This window comes from Scomber japonicus, chromosome 8 (assembly GCF_027409825.1).
Source record: "Scomber japonicus isolate fScoJap1 chromosome 8, fScoJap1.pri, whole genome shotgun sequence".
Classification (NCBI taxonomy): Eukaryota; Metazoa; Chordata; class Actinopteri; order Scombriformes; family Scombridae; genus Scomber; species Scomber japonicus.
The window spans coordinates 12,377,855-12,400,966 of NC_070585.1; the positions used below are offsets into that span (position 1 = coordinate 12,377,855).

Below are 23,112 nucleotides of genomic sequence, written 5' to 3' on the forward strand. Positions count from 1 at the left end.
ATGTGTGTGTCAGAGAAATAAAATACAGAGAATTCACTCACCATATTCAGACACTTCATTTAGACAATACACATCTTTTGAGTTTTTGCACATTTTTTTTTTTTTTATCTTTTTCATCTTAATTTTTGTTGCATCATTGCTTTGGCGTTTTCATGTTGCCCTGCTGCTAAACAAATGTCCCTATGGGCCAATACAGATCTGAACACTGTGTAAAAACATTAATCACAATGAGCCACTCCAACACTGTTGAGAAACAGTTCTGGGAAGAGGCTTGTCAGCCACCCACAGGGCATTTGGCCAAGTACCAGCTCACCATGGCAACAGCTGATCCGGGAGGGAGGAAATGATCCATGAATAAAAATTAAACAATAGCATTTCTCATCTGTTTAGCAAAGGTGACACTTACCATCTTGTACTCGTCAAGATTCAGTGAGGATCAGCTTGTCACTACAAATAGAGCCTTTTATTCATGTCTTTTTCCATGTATTTTTTCTCCTCAATCACCTCAACAAATGCTGTTTATGAATGTTCACAGTAGGTTAAGCACCTGGCATGCTCAGAATGAAAGACAGAAACCAACTGTGCTTGCTTTATTTTTGGCAGATTGACAGAATTAGGGAGCGTAAAGGGGGAACTAGTGATTAATGATAAACAAGAAAAAATTATATAAATGTGGTTCTTCACTCTGGTATTACTATCTGTATATTCTGCCCAAGAAATCTAATCCATGCTGCATTTATTTCTCAAGTGTATTCATTCATTCATCTGTTCATTCAGGCTTGTTGTTGCTGTGAGCTGTTTACGTCAGCAGAGGGCGTTATCTCAGCCAGCTGTGGGGCCCTCCACCCCACCTCCTGCCAGCAGAGGAGTTTCTTTATCCTGAGGGAGAAGCGGACATACATCCACAGCGAACAGACAAGTGTCTGGGGAAGAACGGAATGATGTCGGCCCTCCTGCCGCTGCTGCTGCTGGGTTTGCTGCGACCCTGCACGGCCGTTGGAGTCTCGCTCACCCAGGTACCTGTTGCTCGCCACAGATACACATGCGCGCGCGCACACACACACCATCTATAAGCTACATCCAGGCAGACAGACCAGAAAGGAAAACCTTAAATCAGATGACGTCAGTATTTTCCAGTTATGTTCATTCACACCTGTGTTGTTAAGCCATAGCAGTAGAATGCATGTTATGGTTGTTTGACTGTGATTGTAATTTTCAAGAGTAACCTGTGCATTTTTTACTGTCTATTTAAGTCATAATTTAACTTGTATGTTAAGAGGGTTGACAACTAAACCATAACACAGCTGCAAAGGGGTCCATGAAAACTGGCAGCACCCAGTTCATGTTTGGCATGTTGTTAGGACTTTCATGTTAGGAGAGAGAAGAATGTTCCTCTCCATGAATGAAATCATTGAGCAGTTTCTTCGCCCAATTAAAGCACCTGAAATGGACTGTACTGTATTTGCTAGAACACTCATTACCACAGCTCGTTTTATAGCTTACATGTGGTGATGATAATTAGCAATTAAACTAATGGTCTCACACCAGATGAATATGATGAGGCACATAATAGTTTTTATAGCTTTTTGTTGCAGTGTTTGTTATTGTAATTAATTTACAGAGTTCAGAGGTTAAGTCTTTTTCTATGTGGTGTTATTATGTAAATGGTCATGGTCTCACTACTAACAACACCAAACAGTTAGTACATGTAGGTTACAATCAGCTACAGTCAATGTTAAAAATGACCAATTTTGACCTCTTAATGCCCAATGGTTTATGACTCTTCCAGTTCTTCCTTTCTATGCATACAGGATTCATCACACAAGTTCACATCTGTTATGCAGATGTAAAGTCAACTGTGTAAAATACCACATGTCAGTGTTTGAATTGAAAGATATAGTACAGAGGGATATTATTTCACAATGGGTACAAATCCACTCAGATCCAGCTCTTGCTGCAGTTTTTAATGTATTCAAGTGCTACTATCTCTTTGAGAGCAATGTTCTCCTCATCTGTTGACACTGGGCTTGTGTTATGTAATCAGGCAGATGTCAGTGGGCCGACACACATTAAACAACAACAGTGGTATGAGTGGGAAGAAAGGTGAAAGTGTTGCACCTTGTTTATTTAGTTAATGCCTTGTCCATTTGCTGCTGTGCGTATGTTGATGTTTGCACAGGAAAGAGTACACAGGGCCTGGCCACTGTTTTTCATCCCATTACTATAAAAGCACATTAAAACTGACACTTTTCACAGAAACAGACCTTAATGAGCTTTTGTGATTATTTTTTCACAAATATATTTGGGACACAATTTAGATATCATTATATAATCATATTTGTGATACAACAACTAATATATTAACTAGCAACACAATAATGTAAACTGGCAGTCAGTTATTTAATCATTCATGATTTTAAATTAGTATTACTTTACTTCACGGCACATTTACTCATCTACAATTTGCAGGCGTGTCTTGTTTGTCAAAGAGAAATAGGGGGGTAAGGGTTTTTTCACTCAAGTGAAACAACAAAAAATCATTAAAAGGAGTGGGTGACTGAAATGTTGTAAAGCACAGCACCCATAATCAAATATTTGTTTAAAAAAGTGAGAGGAGGGCAAATCCACATCCTGGTCTAGCTTTTGGAGGGAAAATGTGAAGCATTTGTTTGTGTACGTGTCTATACAGTAAGAACAATTTATGAGATGAATACTATACCAAATAAGGGCTATGTGACAGTGTTGGCTGTAAGCCAGCTAAAACATTATAACCTACTTATTACATGTGTCTTTACCCCCAGTCGTGTGATGCATCCATAGATGGCACCATATACAACTACAAGGCAAGGACCCTAAATGGGAATCACACTATAAACTTCAGTGACTACGCTGGAAAGAGTGTCCTCTTCGTTAATGTGGCTACATACTGAGGATACACCTTCCAGTATGTGGGTAAGAAACAACACCATAGGCGTCATTATTTTGTGTAAAAGTATAAAAACCAAAAATGATGTATCTCTCTATTCTATTATCAGAACTGAATGCACTACACGAGGAGTTGAAACAGCACGGATTTACTATTTTTGGTTTCCCCTCAAACCAGTTTGGGAAACAGGAACCGGGGCAAAGACATGAAATTTTGCCAGCTTTAAAGTGAGAAATCTTTTTATTTCATTGCAAACCTCTATTAAACCACTAAAATAACCAATTCTTTAATGACAGTGAGGTCAGAGCTACATATAATGTACTGTCAGGTGAAAATCTCATTTCTCTAAAATGTCTTCTTTTTGGGAACTTGAAAGTGTCTTCTACTGGATTTTTTTCATACTGTACATTATGTGAAAATATGAGAATCCCCTCAATTTCAGTCACAAGGATCTCACAAGATGGTACATATATAGTAATACAATGTGGATAGCTGGATGTAGAGAGGAATTTGCAATAATGGCAAATCCTTGGTCAATCAACAAGACTTCATTTAATCAGGGAGTATGATCAGTTTCTGGTATTGGGCTCTCACACATTTAATTTATGTAATCTTATATCCATAGCAAAGCCTTTGCAGTAGACTGTGTGGTTTTGCTTAGCTTGGAGTGAATCTAGGGCAGCTGCCAAGCTGCAGCTCATGAAGCACCAGTGGCACATAATGCTTAAAGGCACGTCCACTGATAAGCTCCTCTCTCTGGATTCCAGGCATGTCAGACCAGGCAATGGATTTGTTCCAAACTTCCTGCTGTTTGAGAAAGGTGATGTGAATGGAAGAGATGAGCAAGGCGTTTTCACTTTCCTTAAGGTAACTTTCCTCTTTTAAGATATGAGCAGCTTGCAGACAAGAATGGGGTTTAAAAACTTGAACTACCTCTCATGTATAAATCAGAGGTGGTCTGTCCTACTTCAAATCACAAAGTGCATTACAATTGCCATTTTCCAGCTCTGTACAAATGTTTTCGACATAGCAATGTTATTACTCAGATTTCTTAACTTTAGTGTGGGTGGTTTGGAAATAATCCACATTCTCTTTTATCATCTGACCTGTTGATAAGTTTTGGGATCTTCATGTTTACTTAATATTGCACAAATGTGTTCATTTCCAGCACAGAAGTGCTAAACTGATCTGTTAACAGCTGAGTATGTCTTAGTCCCTGAAAAACATTCTCACTTGGTTTGCTGGCTGTATAAGATGAAGTAAAGTAGACATTTTTCATGTAAATGGTTAATTTAATTGAAAAGGATGTTTTCCAGATAAAAGTTGGTCTTGTGCCTATCTGTTGGGTGGAGGATATTTACTTTACTGTGCACAGAATGTGTTGCTCCCTCATATATCCTGTTTTGGCTTTGGCTTTTTGTTTATGCAGAGCTCCTGCCCACCAGTTGGAGAAAACTTCTATAACCCCTATGGCAGATTGTTCTGGGAACCTCTTAAGCTCAGTGACATCAAGTGGAACTTTGAAAAGTTCCTGGTGGGGCCCAACGGGAAGCCAGTAAGGAGGTGGCACCCGAGCGTCAACATTTCTGAGATCCGATCCGACATTCGCAAACACCTGTTCCAGCTATACACACAGGAAGTTTTTCAGTAGATCTATCATTCATCATGCAGTATTGTACATCTAATGAAGTAAATGTAACAATATTCACGGAATGGCTTATGTAGAATTCTAGAGAGTTGGTGTTAGAGTAATGTAACAGTTTCTAATGCAGGAAGATGGCATGTTGAATGAAGAGGAGGCTTGAAAACAGAAACTCTGTGGTGCCTCTTTGGAGTCTTGGGGTCAGGGCAGCTCTTCAGTGCATTCAGGCTGCCCTACAATCCCACAGCATCATGTCATCTTCTCAACACAGGACCTGCTAGCGATTACAGCCTAAATGTTAATTACTTCCAATAAATCATTGAAAACACACTTGTGTGCAAGCCTTTCTTTACTGGAAACTGTTACTGTGTTGTGATATGGGGAGGTGATGCTGGGGCCCGCTTACATTTCTATCTTGCAAGAAAAATGCACAAAGAATATGAATAACCAAGGTAAGATGCTACTAGACATTTAGAATAGATTTATTAAGCCAGTCAAATACAAAAAGTCTCACATGTGCTTTTGCCTACAGCAAAAAAGAAAAGGGCTACAAACCAAGAAAATACAACTGCCAGTAAATACAGCGTACCTTTCAAAGTGCAATTCCATTAATTAATCCTTTCAGCTCTCACCATTCAGATTTTGTTCCCTGTAACTTAATAACCTGTTTGATAAAATGGAGCCTTTTTAAAAAAAATTTGCCTGCACACATTTTGAAGCCCTTCATAGACTACCTGATAAACAACCTAAAGAAATCTTGATGGGTATTCGGTTTAGTCAGTGGCTTGGTTTTGGTGATTGGATGTACCATTTAAAAATAGTTACACGCCTTATCTTGAGTTGCGGATCCCGTGTCTCGAATCAGGGCTCTTGACTTTGTGTTACAGCAGTTCACACAGATCAGTCAACGAGGCATATGTTGCAGTTTCTTGTTGAAGTGGACAGAGAGCAAAGCCAGACATCCTGGCAGAGGCTGCACTGCTGTAACACTGAGTCTAGAGCTTCAAAAGTACAGATTTAATTCTTCCTCTTTCTGCTGCTTGAGCAGAAATTGTATGTTTCAGTAGTAAAGTACTGATGTGTGCAGTTTCATTCATTACAACTCATTAAGATGAAATAATACGTTTGATTTGTGGATGAAGATTAAGGTAGTCATCATTGTTGCCTAAAGGTTTTGGTGCTGTAACCTCTAGATGCTGCACATTGGGGCTGAACTGTGGGTACAGGATACAGTAAGATGAGTATGAATATCAGAAAGTGGTCAAATAAATTGTGGTCAAGTAGAAGTGTTGTGTTTAATGAGATTAGGTCCATCATCATGGAGAAAAAAAAAGGTTGCGTATGTACTGTGCATTGTGTATTGTGTCTGATACAAACATACAATGTCAATAGCTACAATATATTGGGATTACACTAACAACATAGAAAGAACAGCATTACTAAAGACAATGATTTACACTTATCAATGCAACTATCAAAACAGCAGGTTATAAATAAATTATCAATAATCACAATCATCTTTTTGGTATGATACCATCAAAATTCATTTCCCAAAAATTTTGTATTTCAACAACCACTTTTGAACAGTTACACATATGGGACGTTTCTATAACATCGATGGTACTGAAGAAGTCTTCATAAATCAATTAACATTCACATCGTAAATTCTATGATTCAATGTACCTATATAATCATTCATTGTTGGAATGAGTATATGTAGTCTTATTCATATTGGGGAATGGCTTCCTGTAACTCTACAAGTAACAAACTAAGTGTCAGGTTGTTACATGTCTGCAGAGAAACAATCACATAGGTATATTTTCTGAAAAAAAAGAACAATGTTTATTATTCAAACCTATTTAACAATGACTTCAGTTCCTGATAAAAAAAAAAAAACCTAAATAATATTTCATGTATATATTCAGAATAGCGAAGTGTTTCACAAATAGCCTTATAAAACGCAAGTATAAACAACATTACAATAGGATATCTACAGTTCAGTAGGAAAATTATAGATCAAATCACACCTTTTCAAATCAAAAACAAACTGTTTTCATGCTACTACCCAAATTCCATTAGGTGGGTACGGTGATGCTTTAGTGCTTTCCAGGGTCAATGTTCTGTCGCTCCCTTTTTCCAAATCCTGCTGCTGCGGCTGCGGCTGCGGCTGCTGCTGCTGCTGCAGACTGATCTACACACACAAAAGGAACAAGATTGTGTTATCCCTCAGTCACACCCTTTACTGCCCTACACTTTTATTTCAATACAAAGTTAGTATGATTCACTATTGACTGGACTAACATTATGATACAGAAAATACACAAAAGTCAGAGGTTAGTAATGTTTGTATCAAAGGATAAGGCTTGCAATATCCTGTATTTTTCTAGTTATCACACTCCATGAAAAGACCAACACCAACAATGAATTTCTGTTTAGCTTCATATAGAAAAGAAACTCAAAAAGTATTTAGAGACAGATCAAGGTGTCAGTGGCAGTCTACAGGTTACAAAAAGCAAGCTTGTGGCTGGAAGGTTGTCGGTTCAGGCCCGGTGGGGTAAATCTGGATGGGCAAAGTGAAAAAACAGTGTTTGAGGTGCCCTCAATCCTAACTGCTACAGTGGAGCTGTTCAGTGGCCGGCAGATCAGACTAGCTGTACAGGGCAGCTTTCAGGTGTGAATGTGTAACTGTGTTTGTTACAGGGACAGTCAGTGGTAATGTTTATAATGTGAAGTCCTGGATATTAAATGTTCATCTACAGTCTTCTGTAGAGGTCCCAGTAATATGTTTAAGTGTACTGAAGAAGCATTACATGATATGGTTAAGCTATTGCCTGAGCCAAAAGAAAGTTTACAAATGCTTTGCAAGTTAGGATGTTTGATTTGAAGGAAATTTTATTTTAATTCTAATAATAACTGTTCTAATTACCCATCTGTTAACTGCTCTTTCATCTGTTTCTTTGTGGGTGTCTTTCATTTTTCACTCTGCCTTGAGTGTTTTGTCAGTGATTGTTCTTTGGTGCGCCTCTTTCTCTGTCGATAAGCATGGAGTCTGTGGTAGAAATTGTATGTGAAAGTCTTGACAGCATTTTAGGTGCAAATTCAACAGGCTTATCTCTGCCTGGTTACCACAGATACAGTCAAATTAAGTGCACCTGCAGAGCAGCCACCCCACACTAAGCTCACATTATAGCTACGTGGGTCTCCTGTTTTACCTGCAAGATAAGGATGTCATAGTGGGTACATTTCCTTACCAGATAATAAACTCGTGACAACACTGATGTTACCAGTTACATCACAAAATAAGATATTCATCAATGTTATGCCACACCTGAGTGCTTACTTTGATCTTTAATGTTAGATTTTTAGTTTAGATCCTCCTCTTACTTAGGAGTTAGTGGCACCAAGCTTTGGGTTGCTGTCAGCAGGTTGTCCTCAGTGTAAAGCTAGGCCACGGCACACACAGACACAGGCACAAGACAGAAGACGACTGCTGCTAGACCCAAGGAGACATGAGAGAAACTGCTTACTAAGAGCTATGCGTGTTTCAGCAGAGAGAAGGCGGGAGGACAGATGTCTCACTCGGCTACTCTGTGCTGCTTCTACAAACAGTCACGAAGTAGTCCAACTAAGTATTGATGACACGCTATGCTGTTTACAAATGAGTTTTTTAATTTGATAAATGCGGGAGCTTATATGCGGAAATAAAGCTATGCATTTTATTTCCATAAAAAAAAAGCTAACTGACAGAGGGGGCATTGGGCAAGAAATGTAATTGTGTACATACACCATGTAACAGAGGTAACACTGACTCCTGTGGTAAGACTCATATTTTAATATAAAAAGCTTGTGTCATAAAATCCAAATGCACGGCGGGGTATCCCTCCAGCTGCTAAAAGCGTTGTCAGCCGAAGAGTTCATCACACAAGGGTTAGACAAGCAGATGGTAGAGACGCTGGTACTGGTCTGTTTAAACAGGAGTTCAGCAAACTTTGACCAATGCTGTAACTTCATGCAGTCACTCACTCACTCACTTACAGACAACCATGGTTATAGGGCTGGTAGGGATGAGTCATTAAAACCAGATAACCGAATAATCTTTCGAGGGCACTAACGTTGACCTTTGTGCTGTGGCTTTTTTTTTCATAGAAAAACTCTGAGCTCTTGAGCTCCACCTTGTGTTGAAGTAGAGCCTGACACGCAAGTGAATTTTTATTCCTGCCCTCAGCTACTTCGGCTTGGTAGTATGTTAGCCTGCTAGCTAGCTGACTGGAGGGAACATGATGCAGACAAAGCCACACAAAAGTACAGTGTGGAAAAACTTTAAGAAAGTAAAGGTTCATCTTGTCAGGTGTGGAATATGTGGAACAGAGTTGAGCTATCATGGATTCACAATGTTATATTTTAGGGGTCTGTAAGCCTGTAAGATTTTTCTATAAAGAAATTACGGCTTATAATCATTTAAATAAATACATTTAAAACAAGTTTGCACAGTTAAATCTTGTTTGTTATGAATATTGAAAGTTATTTTTTGATGCAATATCTATTTACCCCTTGTGGATGTCGGTATGCTGCGAATATTCAGTTATACCGACCGGTTAACCAACCATGAAAAAATGGGCTCATGCACATCCCTAGCAAAAAAGGTAGTTATGGTTTTGGTCTTTTCATGGGATTTGTTAATAATAAGTACCAATAATAAGCACCAATTGTACCATACCTGCATTCTCTGGAGGTGGTCTTGAACTCTCCCCTACTGCTCTGGCCCCTCTGGACTGTGGGAATGACGACTGCCAAGGAAAACCCTGATCAAAGAGAAAGCACCACCTTAGTTCAGGTCATTAAAGATTAACATTCCTCAAAACCAGCAACCCTCAAGTCTATGCTGTAACCTAATAATCGATATTGAACTAAAAGAGTTTTTAACTCAGAATTTGTTAGGTGGCTGGGTGGAGCTACAGCCAGACCTAATTACATGTGTGTGTTGCTCCCAACAGCTACAGGGAGTATAGGTAAGAGAAAAAAGAGCCTTGTGAACTCAGTTAGCCTGAGTCACTCCAGAGACAGAGTAAGAGGGACCTTAGAGGACCCTTACCGGGGTAACAGGTTGGAAGTCTCGTACAGGGGGTGGTGCTGCGGCTGCGGCTGCTGCGGCTGCGGCGCCTGCTGCATTGGGCATCCGGGGAGGGAAGTGTATGGGCCAGCCCTCAAGGCCCTGCGGTCCCACCTGCACAAAGGGACCACAGTAGGGAGGGCTCAGCGGGCCGTTCACTGAGCCTGACGTGGGGTCTGAGGTACGTCTTTCCTGCTGCTGCCCCTACGAGGGATCACAAGTACACACGTGATCCCCAATCAGTGCACGGCTGCTACTCTCAGTGAGTGCAGTGGCCCTACTGCTGACCTTCAACCCTACTGCCGCTGCCTCCCACTGAGGAGTGTAAATGTTCCACCTGCTGATCGCAAATGCACTGACAAATAAGCTAGCTGGAGTTAGGCTCTTGTGCTAGAGTACTGATGTGTCCACTATGAACTGTCAACATCTAAGTGAGTGCATTCTGTCACAAGGGGGCGCTAATCTACAAGGTTTTACTACAATTCACATCTTGCAACATGATGCCTTCAATAGAACACTTTGGCCCTAAGTTAATTTGCTTGAAAGCATAGACAAAATGACCAAACATATTGTAGCACCTCTCCAGGCTGACGGCACCATTTCATTCAGGATTTCATTATGTCTGCAAATATCAAGTTCAGGCCTGAGCTATAGCCAGTACCTGTTTGTGATGCTGCATCTGAAGTCTCTCCAGTTTACACCTCTCTGTGCGTTCTCTCTGACACTCGTTTTGTGCCTGATGAAGCTGAATGACACACACACACAGACAGAAACGATCAACCAAATCCCACTTTGGAAAGTAGCAACTGTTGTTCAGTGCTAGATACAAAGACATATGCTTTCGTGTGAGATACAAAAATTTCCCTCATCATGCCCCATATGAGACAGTGTACTTACCTGATTGGTCAAATTAGTAATCTGACCCTGCAGTCTCTCAACTTGTCGCCTCAAGTCTTCTTTTTCCTCATTCATTCGCTCCCTGTCACTCCGCTCTTTTCTGAAGTCTTCTTCAAAGATTTTCACCTATAAACATTCAAAAAAATTATTAAAACCAACTAAAGGGAAAATTCACAATTGTGAATATGATGTTTTCTTAAAATGTAGTACAAATGTGCAATTATTTTTGAAATTGGTGCTCTATGACTACAGAAAAATGAGAAAAAAATTCATCAATTCCCCATATTGCTCTTATGTGCATGTCTCATCAAATAAGCTACCAGTGAGCTAATCATGGTGTGTTTACAACCAACCGAGCATATGGTTGGCAAAGATAAAGTGAGCAGTGTTATACAGCTTTACTCAGGTTTAAAGCAATGGTTTGGCGTAATTTCGACCTAGCGTCATATGCACCATTACGTCTATCTAAAAACCCCCCCAGCCCTTTTTTTTACCCTTGATGGCAAATTGTTGGAGTTAGAGCTATCAGCCGAATGGCTTAGTACAAGCACTAATGCAGCGGTTCTCAAAGTGTGGGGCATGCCCCACTGGTGGGGAATAGAGACATGACAGGTGGGACGCGATGAACAGGAGGAAATTTTTTATGTGTATCTTTATTAATGCCTTTCTTTATAGACAACAAAGATCAAACACCCAAAACAAAAGGTGTACTTACAAACTTTCCAATGCATTGACTTATGAGTAAAGACCCCATTTGTACTACTGTAGAAGTTTGATAACAATCCAGGTATTATTAGTGGGGTAATTTACGATATATACTGTTGGTCCCATTAGCGCCTGTACTGATAGCTCTAACTCCACCAGTCTGTGACCAAGGAAAAAAAAAAGGGGGCAAAGGGGTGTTTAGATAGACGTCATGGTGTATATGACGCTAGGTCAAAATAAGTATGATTTTTGTCATCTGTTATCGTATTGCTTGCACCATGGTAACATGATAGCCCAGAGTGTTTTGGAGATTTGCATTTTACTGTCAATGAACCACGACTGTTAATGAGAAAACATGGCTTGTAGTCTAATGCAGATCTCCAAAGTGCCAGCAAATTAGAGAGGAGCTCTGAGAGCAGGCAACACGGAGGGAAGTTAAACATTGTTCATTTGCATATACCATCCACATTGTAATGATACAATGCTGGTTGAAGGACAGCAAAGTGTTCCTTTAAATAGATGAATGATGACTGCAGCCGAAGTGTGTATATGTCTTGTTGCATGTTTCACCTGTTCCTTTAGTACAGCAATTTGAGTGAGCAGTTCCTGTTTCTTCAGGTTATTGGCTGCATCAGCAAAGTTACCCTGGCCAGGAGGTTGTTGGGAGGATGAAGGGGTATGCAGGTTTAAGGCTTCTTCTAAAGCCTGGAAATAACACAAAACAAATCTTACTCAGATGTATTACATAGAAAGACAGTTTGCTGTCCATGGCTGTTCTCTTTCTGCCATACTAACCCTGTTGAGGCGTTGGATCTCCTTCTCCTGGTACTCTCTCTGTTTGCTGAGGGGCAGCAGTTGATCCTGCAAGTAGCGAATCTTCTGCTTCAGCTCAGTGGTCTCAGAGTTTAGACACTCCTTCTCCCCCTGAAACATATACACCCCAAACATTTAAAAAGACTCTTTCTAGTCTACTTTTTTTTACGTTTTTTCTGTGTCCTGGTTTTGAATGTTAGTTCATCTCGGCTTTGTGTTATTACTCTCACCTGTACATTTTCAATCTTGGACTTGGCCAACAGCAGCTTCTTGTCATAGTCTCGCTGCCTCTGCTCTCGCTCCGCTTCCAGTTCAAGCACAGTCTTCTGGGACTCAGCGAGCCGTTGTCTGAGGTCTGTGATCTGAGAAAGAATGTAAACCCTTTAGTTGAGGAAAATACTAATCACAGTGGTAAGTTATCATTCTCATGAACACAAACCAAAACTGATTCTTAAAAGTAGCAGTGATAACAACTCTCTGGTAAAGATAAACATCAGCTAATGCATGTGTAAAGATACAGCCTTAGAAATGTGTCAGGACTTTGCGTTATCAAATTATAAACTAAGCCGCAGCAACAAACACATTTGCAAACATACGCAGTTCTGTTTTTGTGTAAAATATGAACAAACTTAATGACGCAAATGAATATATCTAGGCTTCTGTGGTTAAAACCCAAGACTACATGGTGTCCCCGTCTAACAAAGTGTGAATTTAGTGTGTTCATCTTGTGGGTGTGTGCACAAGCGTAGGTGTGTGAGTATGAGTGTGAGCGTGTGTACATATGTGTGTCTCTGCTGCCCTCTGACTGCTCCACAGCAGGAAGTCAGCGGGTACCAGAGAGGTAAGGGGAATTCTTGTTGAAATGTGACAGGCCTTGTGGTAAGTATGCTGAGATAGCAAGCTATTGCAAGATTGCACCTTTTCCACTGGACAAACACAAACACACACACACAGACACACACACAGACAGACACACAGCTGCTCACTACCAACTGATGCAACACAAGCATATATGTCCTGTATTCTTTAAGGTAAAGGTATTTACAAATGACAAAATCCTTGCTATCTGTCGGCATGGACACTTGATACAATTTGGATGGTAGAGGGGAAAACGATTATTCCACTGACAAGATGTGAAATGAGACTTTTGTGGTCACAATGCTACAACTTTTACAGCTTCTGGAAAGACAACTGTGTTCTCTTTTGTTATAATGTTCATCTACAGTATTTTGTAACCAAGCTTCTCTGTACTGCCGTCATTTTAAGAAAACTAATAACACAGAGACCTGAAAAATTCTAATAAATTCAAATATTGCTTACAAAATGTGTACTACTACTACTAATAATAATACTACTGTACTACTGATTAACAAAAGTAAATAATGAAATATATGAAATGAAGTGCAAAACAAGTATCAGGGCACTTGGTTACTAAACTTAACATCTACAAAGGCTCAAATAAGAACAGTGAAACTACTCAGTTGAATACAGTTAATTTTGAAGCCTGGGTAACAGATAAAGAACAGTCTATTCCACACTCATGTATCTATCTTGAGAAAAGGACAGTGTTCTAAAATGCAACAAAACATACTCAACATGCTCTTTATATTGTACAATTTATAAGCGATATCCAAACCCTGAAAAGCTCCTGGAGGTGTTAAAGTTGAGAACTTTGACACAACTCAAAGTGAACATTAAAAAAAAAAAAAAAAAAGACACATTAACACTTGGTGAATTGGATTGAACGGACTGGATATTAAAAAAAAATGAACAAACGTATTCATCTTTGTAAAAGTAAGTTTTACAATGAGGAAAAGGAACATGTTTTCTTGAGAATTCAGAGAGATTTAGCTATTATTTCTCCTTTAACAGCTCTACATCATCAGAAGACACAGCAATGTCTTCCCACACCCTTCACAACAGATGTAAAGTCATTACTGTACCTTCTGTTCAAACTGTGACTTCATGGAGTTCCACTGAATGTCCCACTGCTTGTTCACCTCCAGTACCTGTAAGCAGCACCAGAAAGTGAAACAAAATGACTCTCAACATATAGGAAACAAAACACACAGAGACTTTCCCCTATGGCAAAAAAGGATGAGCAGTAAGTGCAAAAAAAAAAGAAAAAGACTCACATCCTTTCTCTGCTTCTCCAAAAGCTTGATCTTCTTTTCATACACCTCTACATCACATGGTTTAGTTGGGGTTTTCTCTGCAGCTTTTCCACTCTGGGGGCACACAAAACATTCCTAAGTCCACAACATTCCTCCATTACACAGACCCCACAGTGTGAGCGTTAATACGTGGGGAAGATTTAAGTGACAAAGTAACTGAGAAAACATTTGAATGTATTTACTAACATTTTTTAAAATATATTTAACAAGTAAATGGCAACATTTTATTTCCATGAAACTGGGTTAAATTAGTTATTCAGGAGTCTGAGATGTAATATAATTTAAAACTACCTTCTGTGGTGTGGTGGCCTCCATCTTAGGTCTTACAGCAGCTGATTCCTCCTTCGCTGGCTCCTCTTTGGCCTCTTCAGTGTCAGACGGTGCTGCAGATGCTGCTGCTGCTGCCCCTCCGGTGACCAGTTCCTTTAGTTTCTGATTCTCCTGTCTGAATCAGTAAAAGAGTGAGTGCGTATGTGTGTAGTAATTGTAAATAAGATTCCTTCCCAAATTTGGAAGGTGAATTTTGGTACAGCCTCAGGATGTCCTTTGGGAAGACCCCACAAAACCGGCTTGGTACAATGACGCCAACAGAAAGCACTGGAATAATCCCCCCTCCATCGAAAGTGAAAGCATGTTTAACTGACAACATCCATCACACAGTATGTTAGAAAAATTATATTATCATGAAAAAGGTCACAAGATACTAAATTGTTCCACAGTTACAAAAAACAACTAAAAGAATAACTGCACTCATTGTTAAGTACTTAATAGCATGGGCCGACAAATTATTCTTTCTAATCTTACCAACAATCATATTTCTACTCCCACAGAAGTGACACAAAGCCCAGCTAATTTAAAAGAGAAGGAGAGACATTACCTCAGCTGTTCCAAGTCTCGATTCCTGATATGATGATCTTCTTCCATTTTCTTTCGAAGCTCATTGTTCTCCTGTCTGAGCTGCTCACAGAGAGTCTACGAAGCAAAAGAAACAAAAAAACAAAAACGCAAATATCACAACATTTAGCATCGCTCAGTGTGATGACATTGTCAACATGTTCTTATGTCTGTACTCTGATGTAATCAGAAAATATTTTCTTCAATGCAATGTTGCAATGAAAACGGAAATTAAAATGATGCTGGCGTCCTGTGAATGTGTGTGAAAATAATTATGCAATATTTCCCACAGCTTTGGAACAATTTTCTTTTTGGAACATGTTATCCTATATTTTACATTTTTCATCCTTTGAACTAGCAATCATCATTTGTTTAAGTTTATCTGAGAGGTAAAAAACTAAGTTAGAATAATAAAACCCCACCTTCAAATAACAAGACACAGTTACTTTTGTATACATTTGAAAAGTGGTGATGTACTCAAACTTAAAAATGTACATTAATTGTTTTTTTTTAATCTTATGCAGTTACTCATCTTTCACTATAAAGCACTTTTTACTTGTATAGCACATTTCTAAATAAAGTCACAGTTATTACAGTCATAATTAGAATTTGATATGCAGTGCACTTAGCAGACATCTGGCCTACTGGTCACCTACACAAGTGTTTGTGTTTTATCAGTAGTAGCAGTAGTTATTTATTGTGCCCAACCCACATACATTTAACCACAGACCAAAACTGCTGCAGAGGGGAAGCAACATTTGTCAGAAAAGAACACAACTTCTTACACATAGCAGTCTTTTATAATCATACAGCCAGAGGAAGTCAATATGATGGACATTCTTCTATAAAACATTGCCCTTAAATGATCATTTCATGACATGCACCAACATGATCATATGTACAAATCTGTCACTTCATAAAAGTCACACAACTGCATTTCATCTCACATCAGCCTGCTAACCTTTTACAGTTAATAGCATTACATTTGCTGCATACCTGTAGGAGGGAGGTCCTCTGTTCATTCTTTTGGACTTTAGAAGAAAGATGATGAAACTCCACAGCCATGCGACCGAGGTGAGCTAACAGCTGGTTTGGGTTGGACTCCTCTGCGAATATGCTGAAGGAGCTCTCTAATCTCTTCAGCTGGCTTGCTAGCTCGATGTTCTCCTGAGGCAGAAGGGGGATTACTCCTGCCACTGACCCGGCCTGGAGATACCCACACAGGTAAACAAACAGTCAGTCTTTCCTCTCGAGCTCACTGAGTGGGCAAGCTAACAATTACATGTGCATTTCAAAAAGCACAGTATAACATACTTATAATCATATTAAAGTATTTCTATGCCAAACTACAGCTGAATTTTCTTAAAAATCAAAGCAGTTGGATTTAAATTTATTCCCTGCAGACTACAGTTGGTTGTGGTAAGACTTTTACAAAAAAACACTTTAGCAATTTATGATATTTTTACGCCATGTCTGAATAATTCTGGCAGAGTGTCCTACTAACACATTCCCTAGGATGTAGTGTGTGAATGAATCAGCGGTGTAATTCTAGTCAGTAATAATCCTGGACTTTCCCCTGGCTGACTCAGGCTGGAGCTACCAGTATTGAGTTTGTTGATGAGTCACCACGCCAAGGATATGTTCCAAATATTGGGGAAATAGCGATAAGAGGAAAGGCTCTATATTACCTTAATAAATTACACTGATTATTAATAATTGATCTGGGTTAGCCTTGGTTACATTGTGATATTCTAAATATACCAAACTGTTTGTTAAAATGAAAGTTGACTAGACGAATTATGAAATTCAAGAAATTTGAAATCCTGTGATGGTTGGAAAATTATTTTCCAATTATTTTTTCAAAAAGTCTAGTACGCACAGTCAAGGCTTCTGATGTCTTCCCCTCCATATTCACCACCTCAAACTCTGACAAGGCCTCCTGTAAAGACCATAAAGTTACATAGCACCATACTACATGCAGTGTCCGTAGTTGCTTCAATAAAAGATCCTCCAGTTGAGAGTTGTGAGATGTCATATTCTGACCCTCGTACTGTATACATGTGTACATTATGTTATTTACAAACATTTACAAAAGTTGTTTCTGTCTGACTGACACAAAAGCTCACACTCACATTTGGCTTCTCAGGCTGGAGGGCCTTCCCTAAACAGCTTGTTGGGTCCTCCTTCTGCTCAGCAGTGGGGTGCAAACAGGGTTTACCCTGATCTGAAATAAGCCATGATCAATGCCAAAGTTAATCCAAGTTTCCTTAAATTAGAACAGCATACCATCAAGCACAGCAATAAACCACAAATATAAAAATATATTCAAAACAATACATTAATTAAATGTTACCTACTTTGTGTCTCAGTCTGAGCGGGCCCTCCCGTACACAGACTAGCTGCAAAGCTGGAGGACTTGAGGGCCTCGTTGTCTCTTACAAGTTCCTCCACTCTCTGTCGAAGCCTTGATGCCTCTGATTGAGACTCTTCCAGCAAATCACCTGCAAGTCACAGTGAGATCTCATCTCTGTCCAGCACTTCTCATGAACTTAGTTATTTTTTTCCCTACACTGCCACAGAGAAGCTTACATGAGGAGACTCAAAGAAAAATGTCAGCGCAGGCAGTAGTCAAATAAGATGTGATGTGATAGAAGTTTGGTAAGAAGTTGCGTGCCTGTGACACTCCTTTGATGAGTCACAAAAGGAGCAGTCAGACCATTAACAACAATGGCAAGCAAGCTTTTCCACAAACTACTTGTGAGGATGATCAGGTTTTACTACATTCTCCTAATTCACTACATATCAGCTTCCCTCATGCATTTGTTTGTTTTGACTGGAAATACAGTGGTGTAATATGTTATGGGGGCAATCATATGATGCATGTTTTGGGTCACGTGACTTAATATCAAATAATAATTAAGTTAGTGCCGCTACAAAAGCAGAAGCTTAAAATAGTTTTCTGTAATGCGGTTTTACATACAACAATAAATAAATGAATGTATATATATTCCCAAATCTGGATACATACAATTGCGTTAAGATAGACAACAGATGTGTAATGACAAAGAGCAGCTGGCACTGGCGATCTATGCGTAGCCTTGATGTAATCACATCCCCTTTAGGAACATACCTAGGCTCTTAAGCCCCTTCATCCTCTCCCTTAGTATGCTGTTCTCCTCCAGTAGCTGTCGATAGCTGCTTCCCCCTCCGGCCTCCTCCCTGGCCTTGACCTCACTCCCACCCGGATCATAGATGCGGTACGGGCCTTTCCCTTCCATTGCCGTCGTTCACTTCCTAAACATGGTCCTCTGAACTGAGGGAAGAAGACACCAACTGTTATTTCTTTTAAATTATCATTACATTAAGTACCAGATATTGTTAAGTGGAAAATAAAGGCTGAGAGATCAAAAACAAACAGCAGTACCTAACCTTTAAAAGGAAACTAACAGTACTGATAGGAAAGACTTGAAACACAGAGCACTGATTACTTGTGTCTACAGTATTTAGTGCAGTATACCCTTTGAAATAACAGACACAACCAGAGAAACAATGACTGCACCTTTTTGCACTGCAAAAAAGTAACATTTGAATCCATCCCATGATAAAAGGTGTACTTTTCCAAAAAAAAAAAAAACAACAACAACCCTATACTCATGGACACAAATAGAAAGTGGAGGAAATTACCTCAAGTTTAGTATTAGAGCATTATCATCACTTCTTGCTTCTCACATTACTGATTTAGGTATCACCTGACACCACAATCCATACGGTTTTGCAATAATACATGTGTCCCTGTTATTTCTTGATAGTGTATGAAATAAATAGGAAGACATCCTAATGAACACCATGTACCCGGAATGCTAACCTCTACGTCCTTTCTCCCACTTTATAATGTATAGTTGGATGAGTGAATACTATCGGTGAAGTCCGATGAGGAGAATGAGGACCAACAGGCAGCTTTTTCAGAGGAGGCAACAACAGCAGCAGCAGCAGTAGCAGCGGCAGCAGCAGCAGTAGTAGTAGCAACAACACCACCACCATGATGCTACCCTGCCGGTGTGAAACCTTTATGATAGCTAAATATGACAACGTTCATATTCGAGGGGGGCGGGGAGAGGACAAAAGCAGAAGAAAAAGAGCACTAAACGTTAACACGAATCCTGCCAACAAACACCTAGACAACAGACGCGAGTCAAATACAGCACAATATAGCTAATGATCGCTACCTCGATTGGCTGAAGGGGGCTAATATTAGTTTTCGCTGTTGTCATGCAAATTGCTAGCAACATCCTCGTTAGCTGTCGGCTAGCTAACACTTAAGATGACTGGACAGGAAGCGGCTCGCTCCTCTTTATTTACTCATTACGGATACTTTTATCGATACAGAAAGCGGAGTTAAAGCGACAAACCGAAGAACAAAGAGGTGTCTTTTCTAGCTTGGATACCTTTCAGCTCGCCGTGGCCTCTCGTCTCTCTGCCCCGACATGTATTGCGGAAGTGGTCTGCTGGTCTGTGCTGTAACCTGGGAAATTCCACCTCACAACGTTTGATGTAAACACAATGATTGACAGCCGTGCGGACCAATCACAGAGCAGCTCTCTGTCAGCTTCACACCAATAGAAGCCACTTAGCGTAATGTAAACACTGGAGCAAAGTGCTTCACAGTTCACATTTCACGGTACAGACTATAGCAGAACTGACACCACTGTTTTACATCATGCATCCTTAAACGACGTGTGTGGATATTCTTATGTTGTAATAATGGCTCATATGACATGATCAAGAAAGAGCCAGTTCATTTTTCTTTGAATCGAGATTATTCTAATTTAAAAAAAAAAAAAAAAAAACTTCTTTAACTCTTCAAAGTCAGCACTACAGTCCGTGGGACAAACCCGAGCCTCTTCTCTGAATTGCTTTTATCTTCATTGATGAATTTAGAGGGTATGGGGCTGGTGGGAGTTTCTGTGATTGCATCACATTTCCTCTGAACTAGAGAGGCAGTAAAACCTCATTACACCGATACACTTGTTACGCTAAAGGTTTAAAATATATTTGTCATATAGGGCTTCAACAATGATTTTCATTATCAATGTGTTGTTAAAAATATCATAAAATAGTGGAAAAACTACCCCTGAGTAGCCTACTTCCTGGAGCCCAAGTTGACATATCCATACTACTTGCTTTAACACAAACTTAATGTATTCAATCTACTGTCAGTAAATATTCATATTTCATGGCTGGAACTTTTGATTTTTTAAGGGCATTTTCTTTTAAAAAAGACAAATAGTTATCAAATAGATGCTCGTTTTTGGTTAATTAATTAATCAAGTAATGTTTCAGCACTAATTGTGAGCTTAATATTGCCTGGGAACCCTGGGTTATCTTTATATAATTTCAAGCTGTATGTCATGTTGTCCTAGTGTTGAAGTCTATATAACAGTTAAAAGACAACATTTTCCGAATTTATCAGTGTTCTGCCTTTCCACGTGGGCCATCATATCAACACATTTTATTTCCCTTTAGTCCAACTTTGAACAGGTTTCAAGAACGCACAAAGGACCTGAATATTGTCAGAAGATTAATTCAAGACTCACTTCTGCTGCCTAAACTAAATGTAGATGAATATATTCATGTATTACTATAACTATGACCTACACCACATTCAATTTATATTTACAATTTCATTTAGTGTGAGTTTATTGGGTTTATTTTTGAAGTTGAGTGTTTGAAACACCTCACACTTGCTGTAGGCCTACCGTAAAGTGCCATATTAAAAATAATAATAATAATAAGATGTGTCAGTCATGAGTTCAGAGCTATTTGTGCTACACAATACAGTATAGGTTTGACCAAACTGCCAGATCATTACAGACCACTGACCAAACATGAATAATTTAGAGCAATAGTGACATCTTGTGGGAATCAACAAATGGGTAATGGGTGGTCACATTTTCCCCCCAGGGAGTTGCAAAAACTCCCATTACCTAGTTAACTGGAAGTACATCTGATGTAATTCAGCTTGTGACCCAGCACAATTTGACTAAACCACTCAAGGGTACTTGCTATTCATGAATAGTCTGGTTTCCACTGGGTATTTCATATCTGTGTGGATCACCACTATAAATGTAGTAACCGTTAGCCTCATGTAAGTCACAAGTCAAGACACATTCTTGAATGTCAACAAAGACGATTAACACAATTATACCCCATAATGATTTAGATCTCAGATCAACAGCCACGGAGCTCTTATTAAGATGCATGTTATGTAACTTAGGAAACTCCCAGTTTGCAGTTGCTGTAACACTATATTGTACATGATTCATGATAAACCTAAACTAATCAGAATCACAAATTATTTTTTTCTTTAAGGAACATGCAGATTGACTAGATTACACTAGTTATACTCATGTGCAGAAACATGCTTAAAGCTAAAGAAACCAGTTTATTAAGCACTGTCATGAAAAGTGTCATCCCCCCTAAATAGTACCCTCCACAGTTAAAAATGTAGACTTGGCCTTCTTAAAATGATACTACAAGAAAAGATTCATGAGAAAACGCCAAAGACAAAAAAGACAGTGTGTAATGTGTGTACTCTGTAATGGATGTCTGTGCTTTAATAACAATAAATCTTATTTGAATCCCTTTCACCCATGAAATGCAGCTTAAAGAGCTTTAGATTCAAATTAAGAGTCATGCGCTTAACGTAAAACCATATACAACATCAGAACAGCATAATAAGACATCTTATACTGTATAGCATGTTGATCAGCAGTGCCCCATTGGCCAGAAAACAATGATAAGATGTGTCAATGTGTTCCTCAGCTGGGGAGGAACAAGCACACATTACAGTTGACACACAGAAGTTGTTTTTTCCTCTGTGCTGTGCCTGCCATCAAACACCTTGTACTTCTTTATTAGTGAACAATGTTTCCATCTCAAGCTGCTGATATGCTGAAAAAATATTAAGTCCTGCAGAGTAGTACTCTTTGTTTTCTCCTCCCACCTACTTTTTCAAAACATTTTAAGGCATTTTTCAAGGCTCCTTCATTGCAGAGACAGGAGAGCGAGCAGATGACTTGTGTGAGAAAGTAATCATCAGATTGAAGCCCACAGTGTCACAAGTACAGAGTTTGCACCTCACCCTGCTGAGATACAAGGACAGTCCAGTCTCCCATCTCCTAGCAGCAGAAATCAGCAGCTGATAGTCATTAGCTCTGTGCTGCTTAATACAAAATGTCCTTTTGTTAGCTGACTAGTAACTCCAGCTGCCATCTCAAGGCCTTCAACTAGCAAAAAAAAGGACTGGATATGCATCAACACCAGATAGAATATATCCTCTAGTTTGAACTGTTTCACTTCAAAATCTAAAATAAAGACCAAGAAACCAGTGTGCCAAAATATCAAGTGTATGTCTCTGTGGCTTATGTATAAATAATAATAATAACAATAGCAATGTCTAGCTACATGTATCTACATATTTTGCTTTGTCATCTAGAAACTGTAAAATCTGTAAATTTGTATTCTTAACATGGATTGAGAAACAGTCCCATGTTGTATGATCTGTTGATGTGATATAATGAACATGACACTTAAAAAGAACTAATGATTTAATAATACAGAAATAGTGATCAAGTTTAAAATAAACATTTTTTGCTGTATATAAAATAATAATACAAATCAGAATGTTCAGTATTTGTCTTTTCACTGTGTTACATTTGCCTTCTATGTCTTCCTGTGGAAGAGCAACTCATTTCAGTGACAACATGAAATGAGTTATGTCAAACCACCATGAATAAAACACAACAATAGAAACAGACAATGCCACGGATAACAACAAATTAAAAATGTTCTGTTACTACATTTCAAATGTTTAAAACAAATAAACAACTCACCCACACATTCAGCTTGTGTCTGAGAGGCACTTTTTAAGGAAACTGGTGAATAGGAGGGA

General features: G+C 39.1%; 2 protein-coding genes across 7 annotated transcripts; one reads left to right on the forward strand and one right to left on the reverse strand.

The window, feature by feature from the left end:
* The first annotated feature begins 859 nt into the window (after window positions 1–859).
* Window positions 860–4,898, forward strand: gpx3 (glutathione peroxidase 3). Its single transcript, XM_053323510.1, has 5 exons — window positions 860–1,016; window positions 2,802–2,952; window positions 3,036–3,153; window positions 3,694–3,793; window positions 4,356–4,898. The coding sequence occupies exons 1-5, from the start codon at window positions 939–941 to the stop codon at window positions 4,575–4,577; spliced, it is 669 nt and encodes a 222-aa protein (XP_053179485.1). The 5' UTR covers window positions 860–938; the 3' UTR covers window positions 4,578–4,898.
* A 123-nt stretch (window positions 4,899–5,021) lies between these two features.
* Window positions 5,022–23,074, reverse strand: tnip1 (TNFAIP3 interacting protein 1). Of its 6 annotated transcripts, none has more exons than XM_053323496.1 (18): window positions 23,054–23,074; window positions 18,292–18,474; window positions 17,519–17,662; window positions 17,294–17,385; window positions 17,041–17,100; window positions 16,158–16,367; window positions 15,145–15,239; window positions 14,559–14,712; window positions 14,229–14,321; window positions 14,037–14,102; window positions 12,324–12,455; window positions 12,076–12,204; window positions 11,851–11,985; window positions 10,576–10,701; window positions 10,340–10,423; window positions 9,661–9,882; window positions 9,286–9,370; window positions 5,022–6,759 (listed from the first exon to the last, which is right to left on the reverse strand). In XM_053323496.1, exons 2-18 carry the CDS (start codon window positions 18,437–18,439, stop codon window positions 6,665–6,667), a joined length of 2,070 nt encoding a protein of 689 aa, XP_053179471.1. In that variant the 5' UTR covers window positions 18,440–18,474; window positions 23,054–23,074; the 3' UTR covers window positions 5,022–6,664. The 6 variants fall into 6 exon arrangements, with proteins under 6 accessions (XP_053179471.1, XP_053179470.1, XP_053179469.1 ...); XM_053323495.1 differs by lacking the exon at window positions 23,054–23,074 and adding an exon at window positions 19,607–19,676; XM_053323494.1 differs by lacking the exon at window positions 23,054–23,074 and adding an exon at window positions 19,571–19,644.
* Window positions 23,075–23,112: the final 38 nt, after the last annotated feature.

What these genes read in the sequence shown, in the direction of transcription:
- tnip1 (XM_053323496.1), bottom strand. Translation starts at nt 18,439, where the DNA reads ATGGAAGGGAAAGGCCCGTACCGCATCTATGATCCGGGTGGGAGTGAG. An exon ending in CGCTCAGACTGAGACACAAA is followed by an intron (nt 17,386 to 17,518) that starts GTAGGTAACATT and finishes GGCTTATTTCAG; the next exon opens with ATCAGGGTAAACCCTGTTTG. An exon ending in AGAGGACCTCCCTCCTACAG is followed by an intron (nt 15,240 to 16,157) that starts GTATGCAGCAAA and finishes TTTGCTTCGTAG; the next exon opens with ACTCTCTGTGAGCAGCTCAG.